This window comes from Rana temporaria, chromosome 11 (genome assembly GCF_905171775.1).
Source record: "Rana temporaria chromosome 11, aRanTem1.1, whole genome shotgun sequence".
Taxonomy (NCBI): Eukaryota; Metazoa; Chordata; class Amphibia; order Anura; family Ranidae; genus Rana; species Rana temporaria.
The window spans coordinates 31,643,330-31,655,339 of record NC_053499.1 but is presented as its reverse complement, the minus strand read 5'-3'; the positions used below and the strand labels follow the sequence as shown (position 1 = coordinate 31,655,339).

Sequence of the window (12,010 nt, the reverse complement as noted above, 5' to 3'; positions counted from 1 at the left end):
TTTTCAGTTGGAGAAATCGGCAATGGCAGCCCCCCCCCCCCCCCAGTACTTCGCTAAAATTGATTATACTCAAGTTTATTACTAGGATAATCTCTTCTAAAAGCTTTCATTATATTTTATTTGTTTTCTTTTAGTTTATATTTTGGTTTAAATGTAGCCCTTTTCTTCCAGGACCTCCCAGCACCTCTTACAGATGAATTACCTAAACTAGATGAGCGTAAAGTTGAACCTGAGGCTCCTGGGTCAGCAGGGGACAGTATGAAGATCGCCTGGCGTTACCAGAATTTGCCAAAAGTAGAGGTGATGTTTTAGCTTGTTTTATTTGTATGAAGGAAAAAAAGCAGAAAAATGAAAACTAATATAGCCACTACATCTAGGGACTGTCAAGCTGCCATGTATTTTTACTTTTTGTTCTATATAGGTTTATATATGTTTTAATTCTAAAGACGTGTGTCATTGGTCAACAGGACAAATGGAGAGGGTAAATCTCCTTCGTGGGAACCAATGTCCTATATCCAATGTGTAAAATAAGTATTGGACATGTCACCATTTTTCTAGGTAAATATATTTTTAACCACTTAAGCCCCGGACCAATATGCTGGCTAAAGACCCAAGGTGTTTTTACAGTTCGGGACTGCGTCGCTTTAACAGACAATTGCGCGGTCGTGCGACGTGGCTCCCAAACAAAATTGGCATCCTTTTTTGCCCACAAATAGAGCTTTCTTTTGGTGGTATTTGATCACATCTGCGGTTTTTAGTTTTTGCGATATAAAAAAAAATAGATCGACAATTTTGAAAAAAATTCAGTATTTTTTACTTTTTGCTATAATAAATATCCCCCAAAAACATATATAATTTTTTTTCCCTCAGTTTAGGCCGATACGTATTCTTCTACCTATTTTTGGTAAAAAAAAATCGCAATAATCGTTTATCTGTTGGTTTATAGCGTTTACAAAATAGGGGATAGTTTTATTGCATTTTTATTTTTTTTACTACTAATGGCGGCGATCAGCGTTTTTTTTCGTGACTGCGACATTATGGCGGACACTTCGGACAATTTTGACACATTTTTGGGACCATTGTCATTTTCACAGCAAAAAATGCATTTAAATTGCATTCTTTATTGTGAAAATGACAGTTGCAGTTTGGGAGTTAACCACAGGGGGCGCTGTAGGAGTTGGGGTTCACTGTGTGAGTGTTTACAACTGTAGGGGGGTGTGGCTGTAGGTGTGACGTCATCGATCGTATCTCCCCTATAAAGGGGATGACGCGATCGATACGCCGCCACAGTGAAGCACGGGGAAGCCGTGTTTACACACGGCTCTCCCCGTTCTTCAGCTCCGGGGACCGATCGCCGCACTCGAGCGGAGATCGGGTCCGCGGGACCCGCGGTCCCGGAGCTTCGGGTCGCGGGAGCGCGTCCGCGACCCACGGCTGGGTACAAGTACAGGACGTATATATACGTGCTTGTGCCCAGCCGTGCCATTCTGCCGACGTATATGTGCAGGAGGCGGTCCGGAAGTGGTTAAAGGTGCTATTGACATGAACTTTTCACAACATCACGGTAACAACCCATGCAATCCATACATATAAAAGAAACCAAAACAAATAAGTTCATAAATTTAAGTTATGTGTAATAAAACAGATCGACCCAGGGAAAAGTGTTGAACACGTGAAGAAAGGGAGGTGCAAAAATGCATGGAAAGCCAAGACACCAGCTGAAATCTATCAAACTAGAAAGCAATACTGCCCCTTGTCAAGTGCAATTTAATATCAGCTGGTTCAGTCTCAACTGATGGCCAATAAAAAGGTATCTCCTTACCAGGGTGTCACCAGAAACATCTCATGATGGGTAAAAACAAAGATCTCTCTCAAGAATTTTGCAACGTTGTTGTTGCAAAAGATACATTGGTTACAGAAGGATTTCCAAACTTCTGGATGTTTCCAGTGAGCACAGTTGGGGCCATAATCTGGAAGTGGAAAGAACATAATTTCACTATAAATCGGCCATGGCCAGGTGCTCTTTGTAAGATTTCTGACAGAGGAGTGAAAATATTGATCAGAAGAGTTGTCCAAGAGCCAAGAACCTTTTGTGGAGGGCTTCAGAAAGACCTGGAATTAGCAGGTACAATTTTTTGTAAGAAAACATAGTAATGCAGTCAACCACCATTGCCTTTATGCACGCTCAACACACAAGACTCCATTGCTGGAAAAAAGCAGGTTGAAGCTTGTTTAAAGTTTGCTGCACAGCATTTAGACAAGCCTGTAATATAGTCTGGTTAGACGAGACCACAATTAAATTCTTTGGATGCCATAATACACCCATGTTTGGAGGTCAAATGGCACTGCACATCATTCCAAAAACACCCCCATACCAACAGTGAAGTTTGAAGGTGGGAACATCATGGTGTGGCATAAGGTACTGGCAAACTTCATATCATTAAAGGAAGGATGAATGGAGAAATGTACCAAGACATTCTTGATAAAAATCTGCTGCCATCTAACAGGATGATGAAACGAGGTGGGAAATTTCAGCAAGACAATCATCCCAAATACAATACAAAGCCAAGGAAACACTCAATTGGTTTCAAAGAAAAAGAAAATAAAGCTGTTAGAATGGCCCAGCCACTCACTTGATTTGAATCCAATAGAAAATCTATGGAAAGAATTAAAGATCACAGTTCATAGAAGAGGCCCATGGAACATTCAAGATTTGAAGACTATTTGTGTGAAAGAATGGGCCAAAATCTCACCTGAGCAATGTTTCTCCATACAGGAGGTGTCTTGAAGCTGTCATTACCAACAAAGGATTTTGTACGAAGTATTAAAAAATTTCAGTTGGCGTGTTTAATACATGTTCCCAGTGTCATTCCATTTTATTACACAGAACATAATTTCTGAACTTATTTGCTTTGGTTTCTTTGCATGTATGGATTGCATGGGTTGTTAGCGATGTGGTATAAATGTCATCTCAATAGCACCTTTAAAAATATATTTACCTAGCAATTCGGAGACATGTTCAATACTTATTTTACCTGCTGTATGTGTATTTTAATGGATTATTTATCCATTTGCTTGGTGTTTAGCTTTTTACATATTCCATTGACATCATTGATGAATATATGGCTTACAGGATCAGATGTATGATTGGCAGACGTTATAGAATCCATACATTATTTGCTCCAGGGTTGAACTCTTGACCAGAAACTTTAAATTACTGTTTTAGAAGATGGTAGTTCTTCTACAAGGTGAAGTTAGGATTGACAAGAGGCAGTGACAGGTCAGCTGCGGGCAATGAAGATGGGGACAAACCTGTGGTATGGTTAGTTGATATGCACTCAGGTGAGGTGATACAGAGTTCATCTTTTACGTACGTTAAGCTTCAGGTAACATTTGGATTTGTATGAGGTGACAGCAGGGAGGCTGCTGGTAACTTGAAACTGTTTAGTGTAGGAAAGGTCAATCTAGTTTGCATGGAGGTTAAAACATGAGTTCCTTGGTAACAAGGAGGATAATTAAAGGAATTTCACAGTCGTACTGCATACTTTTTAAACATTTTAATGTGTAGTTGACTCAGTATTTTTACAAATTAAACTTTGAAATTACCTGTTGGGTGATCAGACAGTAGAAAAAACAAACGCAAGTTTTCAAAGCCTGTAGCTTCAGCTTTGACTTCCAGCTGACTAATAACTAAGCCCTGTCTGTTGCAAGTCCAAAATGGGAGCCAATGGCTGTGCTGCTATCAATCTATCCAATCAATGCAGAGACTCCGTGGAGAAGAGGACGCTGGGGACGAGCCAAAATGGAAAACTTCACTGTCCATGGAGCCTACCACAGGGAACTGCTAAATGAAAGGGGCTTTGTTCTAGGTTGGTAGGGCTTGGCGCTGACTCCAGAAGTTGATCTGTATGTATAGTTAAGGTCTAGGATCTGTGGGGTCACTAGACACACATAAAACTACTCAAGGATTAGCAGACGTATCTCCACACAAATGGTACCTGTAGTTTGACACTATTGTCAGCCAGAATATGAGGGACAGTATATAGTGTGGTTTTTGGGGGTCGCCAGACTCCCCAAAACTAGTTAAACTTGAACAGACATATTTTAAGGCACCACATGGTAACCTGACTGGTAAATTTTAAAGTATACTTGTACTTTCCTCATTATACTGAACTGTTATCATGATGGCAAAGCAGGCCATCACATACAGTGCTGTGAAAAAGTATTTGCCCCTACCTCATTTTTAATTTTTTTGCTAATTTGTCATACTTAAATGATTCAGATCATCAAACTAATTTTAATACTACTCAAAAATAACCCGAGTAAATACAAAATGCAGTTCTTAAATGATGATTTAATTTATTAAGGTAAAAAAAGCTGTCCAAACCTGCCTGGCCCTCTGTGAAAAAGTAATTGCCACCTAAAACCTTGGTAGCAACAACTGCAATCCAGCATTTGTGATAACTGGCAATGAGACTTTCACATCGCTGTGGAGGAATATTGGCCCACTCTTCTTTGCAGAATTGTTTTAATTCTGCTACATTGGAGGGTTTTCGAGTATAAATGGCCTGTTTAAGGTTATGCCACAGCATCTCAAGCAGATTGAAGTCAGGACTTTGACTAGGCCACAATTCAAAAACATATTATTATTATTTTTTTGGGCCACTCAGAGGTGCACTTGCTGGTGTGTTTTGGATCATTGTCCTGCTGCATAACCAACGTGCGCTTGAGCTTGAGTTCGGGAACTAATGGGCCAGACATTTTGCTTCACGACTTTCTGGTAGAGCACAGAATTCATGGTTCCATCAATCATTGAAAGTCGTCCAGGTCCTGAAGCTGCAAAGTAGTCCCAGACCATCACACTACCCCCACCATGTTTGAGTGTTGGTATGTTGTTTTTTTTTCATGAAATGCCGTGTTCGTTTTATGCAAGATGTTAAAGGATGCTCACCTTCCAAAAAGTTAAACTTTTGTCTCATCAGTCCACAGAATATTTACCCAAAAGTCTTGGGGATAATCAAGATGTTTTTTGGCGAATGTGAGACGAGCCTTTGTGTTTTTTTTTTGGTCAGAAGTGGCCTTCACTTTGGAACTCTCCCATGGATGCCATTTTTGCCCAGTCTTTCTTATTGTTGAATCATGGACACTGATCCTACCTGAGGCAAGTGAGGCCTGCAGTTCTTTTATGACCTCTTGGATAAGTCGTCATTGTGCTCTTGGAGTTATTTTTGTTGGCCGGCCACTCCTCAGAATGTTCACTATTGTTCTCACCATTTGTGAATAATGGCTCACCGTTGGCTTTGTAACTCTTTCCAGACTGATACATGTCAATTACTGTATGTATTGGCGTATAACGCTCTTTTTTTACCCTGAAAATAGAGGGTAAACTGTTCCTGCGTGTTATACGCAGGGGGCTGTAGAAAGTTTTTTTTTTTCCCTGAAACGTCCCTCTTAAAGTTAGGATACGTGTTATACACCTGTGCGTGTTATACGCCAATTAATATGGTACCTTGATCGCGGCAGGATGTGTTCCTTTTTTGCTTCACTTTGTCAGAAAGTGATTTCTTCATTCAACATGTCTGGCGGTAATCAGGCCTGGGTGTGGCAGGTGAAATTTAACTTGGCTTTCCAAAAAATGTGGTTAATCACAGTTCATTCATGATTTAGCAAAGGGTGGGGGATTCATTTTTCTTACAAGGTCAGGCAAGTTTTGACAGATTTTTCCCTTAATAAATGAAACCATCATTTAAAAACTGCATTTTGTATTTACGTTATTTGTGTAATATTTGTTGGATGATCTGAATCATTTAAGTGAGACAAATATGCAAAAAAAAAAAGAAAATCAGGGCAAACACTTCACAGCACTGTAGGTAAAAAAAGTGTCTTCACACGTTTTGATATCATTCCAAGTACCCCTGAAACCCCTTAAACCCAGGGTGCTTGATTTTGAACAGTCAAGTTCTGGCATATGCCCTCTTGTGCCTTACTAGTGCTCAGTGAGCTAGCTAGTCACATTTATGGACCAATAATGCATGCAGGAGGAAAGTGCCATAAGTAAATTTTAAGAGCTAAAGTCAAGGTTTATGTAACAGGGCTACGGGAATGCATGGGAATATGTCTAATCCTGTGTTCAGGTGGTTCCATCTTTCCTGTCAAGGTAACAGATTAAGTTTGATGCAAGCACACATTTCTGTAATGCTGGTTTTCTATAAGAAGTAACTGGATTGGTAGTGATAAAGCCACATAAATACTGCCTTTTATTTTCTAATTTATAGTAGAGCTGTGATGGTTATAATATGGTTTGAATAGTTGAAATACTGTACATATATGGAACATATTTTACCTGTCAAAGATTTGTAATTCTGTGCAGCCAATCTTGTGATCCAGGCTCCCCTGCTAGACAGAAATACCAGGTCGTTGGCTTGCACTGTAGTGGCAGCATAGTTTAGTAAATGGATATTAAAGTCAAAGGGTTTTTCTTTTTATGTTAAGATAAAAAAAAACATGATATACTTACCTGCTCTTTGCAACGAGAATGCACGGAACGGCCCCTTACATATTGTTTGCTGGCTCTCTATTCCTCCCCGTTTCCGAGTGCGACCACAACATGCATGTGCTATGGGGGCATCCAAAGCTGGGCTTTGTGCGTCCCAAAGAACCATACAGCATAGCATAGCATGGCTCAGCCACCCTTCCCTCTCCCCCTCCCTCCTTGAATGACCGTGTAGCCAGTGAATCCAGTGTAGCCAGTGAATCCAGAAAGAGAAAAGAGCAGGGCTACCAGCAGGGACAGCGATGGATTGTGAGAGGTGTCAGGTAAGTGTTTAGGGAGGGGAAGAATACATGTAGTGGTGTTTTTGCTACCCTAATGCAGGGAATCCATTAAGGTAAAAAACACCTAGACCTTAGAACCACTTTAAGAAAAACACCTCAACATTCAAAGATTTTTGAATGGTCAATGAAGGAGCAGCAGCCCACTTATAAAAACATCCCACTGCCATCATGTTCCCTGCCATTGCATGTATACTGTAGAATAGCCTGATTGGTTTCTAGTACTAACATTCCCTCTCCAAGTTTGAATACAACTGTACAGGGATTACAGGATATTGAGATCAAGACTTATTTGAGTAATATACACTGTACATTAGTTTTATAGCTGCACAATTAATTGTTAAAACATTGTGATCTTGCTTCTTTCATATAACAAGTGGAGAGACTTTATCTGCTCACTCAGCTGTCGAAAAAAAATATCAGTCTGTCAAGTTTAGATCAAAGGGATAAACTTGTGTGTGTAAGAGCCGGTTCACCTGGGGCGACCTGGGATCCGACTTCAAGTCGCCCCAAGTCGCGCGGTCGAGAAAATGAATGAAAGTGAATGGAGCCGTCTTAATGTACACTACTGAAGTCGCTCCGACTTCAGAAAAGGTTCCTGTACCACTTCAATCTGACTTCTAGGCAACTTGTAGGCAACTTGTACCCATTGATTTCAATGGAAGTCGCCTCAGAAGTCGGATCATAGTCTTAACTGAAGCAACAATACAGGAAGATAACCTACATTTCTCAGGCAAACCCCCCCCCTCCCACAGAGCTGATTGTTGTTTGATTGGCCACTGGAAAGCCTCCTGTCCTGGAGGCAACTTGAAGTTGCCTTGTAAGTTGCCTGATGATTCATACTCAAGTCGTGTCCAAGTTGCCTCCCAAAGTCGTGCTAGAAGTCGTGTCGCCCCTGTGTTAATGGGCTCTCAAGAAAAAATCTGGGCAGTCTGCCAAGTTTTTAACATGAAACATTGTAACTAACTTCCTTCTTAGATCAAACTTCTGTGTGTAAATGCAAGAAGTTTAACCACTTAAAGTCCAAATCTTTTTTGACACTTGTTTCTTAAGTTAAAATCAATATTTTTTACTAGAAAATTACTTGGAACCCCCAAACATTGTATATATTTTAGCAGAGACCCTATAAAATGGCAATTGTTGCAATATTTTATGTCACACTGTGTTTGCCCAGTGATCTTTCAAATGCAATTTTTTGGAAAAAAAAACGAAACAATAAAGTTGGCAAACGTTTTTTGGTTTTAATGTGAAAGATGTTACGCTGCGAGAATCGTGATCCATCTTCTAAGCAAAAAAAATCATGATTCTCATTTTAGCCAGAATCTTGCAGCTCTAATTAGTTGCAATTAAAAGTGTTTTCCCAAATCATCTTTCAAGACATCACTTTGAAAATAAGTAATTTTCCTGAACTAGTCAGTATTTGTGTTTATCCTTCAAATAAGAAACATTATACAGGAACAAGCTCCTTCTTGTGCTGTTCCCATCCATCCTTCCTTATGTTGGCTGCTTATCTCCGTGATTTGGGTGGTGAAGCAGTGTCCCTTCTTTCTCCTTTATTCCTCTTTTGGACCACCTTTTTGACCAGTCAGGGTCCTCCCCCTCACTCAGGAACGTGTTTCTGGGGATCCCAGTACTTCCTCCCCATCACAAGTTCTTCAGGGTCAATATCACGCTAAGCATTGGGAATCCTGTGCTTGGCATCCCCTTCTGCTAGGGACTGGCCACTTTCTGTAATTCAGTTATTTTTCGTATTATATTATAATTATTACAGTGCTAAAGTTAGCTTTAAAAGCCCTTGGTCTTTTAAGTTGATATCCATTCATTTTTAAAACGCTGTGCCCTGAAAGATGTCAGGTGTGATGAAACATGTAGGGCAGAGCCTGCTGTGATGTCATCGTGCTACCAGATGTTTATGTGCAGCCATTTTGTTAACTGGCTGGAATTTATGTTTTCAATGGCAAACTATTCAGTTTTAAAAATGAGTGCCTTTCTTTTTACTAATAAAATTGGTTTTATTGGTACACACTATGTGGCACTTTTTCTTTTGATATGTATGTGTATGATACCACGATTGAGAGTAGGTACTTTATATGACGAGTGACAGTCTCAATATCCAGAGGATCCAGGCTTAAAGACCAACATAGCCTTTGGGGCAGATGCGCAGTTTGACATACCTGTTGTAAGGAGGTCATGGCTATCTGGTATGCCTTGTTGGTGGCATTTTGGTGGTGGAGTTTGTGCCATCTTTTTTTCAAATCGCTGTTTTCAGCTAATCATCACCACGGGGGATCTCGTCCATTTCTTTGACCACCTTGCACTTTTTTTCTTTTCAACTTGAATTTTATTTTCACATTGAACTTATGAACTGTTTATCACTATAATACTATTTATGACGTCTTTTAATTTCTTTGGGTTAGCGCAACATGGGCTTGTTACCATATTTAAAACACCAGTTGCTATTTTTGTTTTATATATGTTTGCTGTTTAACTTAAAGTATCAGAGGGACTATTGTTGAGGCAAGGGGTAATTGCTGTTGACCACACACAAGTTGCCAGTTTACAAAAAAAAAAAAAAAAAATCCCTTTATTTAATTCACGGAGTCCTAAGAGTGTTTGTGGCACATGGCTGCCCCTGTCAGAATTGAAGGGGGGCAGGAGCAGTCACCCAACAAGAGTGTTTATGTTAGGCGTATCTCGGACATAGCTCTCCATCGCAAGCCTGAAAGGTTGACTGAGCAGTACTTATTAAATCCCTCTAGTGAAAGTATTGAAGCACACTGTTGACTTGCTTAACCATGTGCGTAATAAGTAAAGTAAGCACTTGAGATTGTATCAGCTTCACTGTCACTAGAAGCTAATCGCTGGGAAGTCAAGCCCGTAAGAAGTAATCACAGTGGTCACTTCTTTTACAGCTTTTAGTGTTGCCTGTTATGTATATCCTTGGGCTACTTAGTCTTCTGTTTGTTTGGCCGTACATTGAAATGGGTGATACAGACAGCAGGAGAGGCCTGGCGTTCCTCCTCATTAATTCTTTTCTACCTTCTTCAAGTCAGACATCTGATATGCAATGAAATGTAGGATGAATGTTACACCATGGACAGATGCTGAATTGTAGCATATCCTTTGTTATTGTCACACATTACTTATCATGAGAAATGCCAATTGTAGCATTCTTGAAATATTTTCTGTAAATGTCAAATGCCAAGACTAGAGCTGTTACACTAAACTTCATGTGACCATTCAGTGTCTGCTGCATGCTGGGGAATCTGGCCATTGCCAAGATCATTCTCTGCATTATACTGAACATGTTTTCTAAAAGAAATGAACTGTTTCAGTTTTATTTTTGCCTATTTATTCCCAAATGTTTGGCTAGTGATGGTAACAATAATAAAAAAAAAACCTGTGGATTAAAGAACTGTTCAAGTGGTTTATAACAATATAAAGCTCAATCTTTCTCTTTATCACCCAGAATTGCGATATGTTTTGATTGTTAAAAGAGAAGTATTAACTTTTATTTGCGGAATCATACTTGTCTTGGTCCGATGCTGCATCTGTCTCCAGCCAGCTCTAACACTGAGAACCGAGTGATAAAACACCGCCAATCGCTTGGTTCTCAGGGCTCCCTGAGCAGAGAGCTGATGGCTGTCAGTCACCGCTCTCTTTCCCCCCACCCCACTCACTGGAGCACTGGGCTGTGGAGGGGGCAGGAGGGGCCGGCTCAGGGTCTCAGTAGCTCACTGAAAGGCTGAGCCAGGTATCGGTCCAGGCATGTGGACGGATCCCGACTTTATTGCCATGATTTTGCCTGAGCCTAGACCGGCTCTCTGACGTTGGCCAATAGCGAGATTAAGGAGTGCAGAACAAACAAACTTTGGCTGTACTTCTCCCTTAACTGTTTTTTACATGGAAATGCCTAAAAGTGTATCATTTAAGCTTTATATCGATATTTTGCATTGTTTTTTTTTGTTTTGGTGTCTTATTTCTTCTCCTATTCACTGATATTCCTCTCCAGTTACTCCTCCTTTGTATGCAGTATGAGTATATTGCTTCTTATATTAGTACTCCAGTTTTCATACGTCCATTCTGCATAACTCACTATGGGGAGGGGAGAAACGCAGATGCATGGGCTCCCATAGTGTAGTATTAAACCACCAACTTACTTTTTTATTTAAAATGAATGCACTCACATTTTATACAATTAAAACCACACTTCAAACATGAAAAACCTTGATGTTTTGGCAGTTTTGTGCATTACTTCTGGTTTGCGTCAGCCTCTCCTCTCTCCCTATGCGTTAAGCCATTTAGTGGCATGCCACAGAAGCGCTGAGCTATAAAAAGGTAACTCCACTTTTATGGGGACATTTTTTTGCAAATAATGAAATAATAATATAGTTTATACAATTGAGATACAAGTCATATTGTAATAGAATGTTATTAAAAATTACCTTTCCTTTTCAATCTGCAGCCGCTGTAATTTTCTATAAATGCAAAGCAATATGGCTACCTGGAGTTGTTCTGTACACAGAGTGTTTACTGACCACTCCCCAGAAACCATATTTTCCTGCTTGTCTGATTGGCTCCCCAATTTTCCCAGAAGTCTGCCTAAGATACAAGTCTGATTTCAGGTATCCCCTGCAACAACAATATAATTTTTGGTTAGATACTCCCAATAGGTACTGTCAGGTCACCTGTGGCCAGATGACAGATGCACCCCGTTGGAGTCAGGAGTGCAGCACAAGGTAGTGAACCCTATGGCAGACTGCTGCAGGTGGACCACAGAGTGGATATGGAGGACAGGTCCACTGGAACACAAACGGATCCCACAGGAAGCTTGAGTCCAAGATTCTCCAGGGCGTGGAGTCTAAAATCCAGCTGGTATTCACCAGAGCCTCTAGTGGTGAGGATGGCCTTGGCTGCAACTGAATCCAAGTCGTGGCCCCCAGAGTCCCCTAGGTCAGTGTTTCCCAACTCCAGTCCTCAAGGCACACCAACAGGTCATGTTTTCAGGCTTTCCATTATTTTGCACAGGTGATTTGATCAGTTTCACTGCCTTAGTAATTACCACAGCCGTTTCATCTGAGGGAAATCCTGAAAACATGACCTGTTGGTGTGCCTTGAGGACTGGAGTTGGGAAACACTGCCCTAGGTCACGCTCCGTAGGGAGAGAGGGGAAGCAGCC

The 12,010-nt window shown here is 40.6% G+C and overlaps 1 protein-coding gene across 2 annotated transcripts in view; it reads left to right on the top strand.

Moving 5' to 3' along the window:
• ELP4 (elongator acetyltransferase complex subunit 4) overlaps positions 1–12,010 on the top strand; it is a 372,514-nt gene that overhangs the window by 89,365 nt on the left and 271,139 nt on the right. For both annotated transcript variants that reach the window (XM_040328325.1, XM_040328324.1), the window contains exon 4: positions 172–300. In XM_040328325.1, the coding sequence (XP_040184259.1) occupies positions 172–300 (129 nt within the window). The remainder of the gene's footprint in view (positions 1–171; positions 301–12,010) is intronic.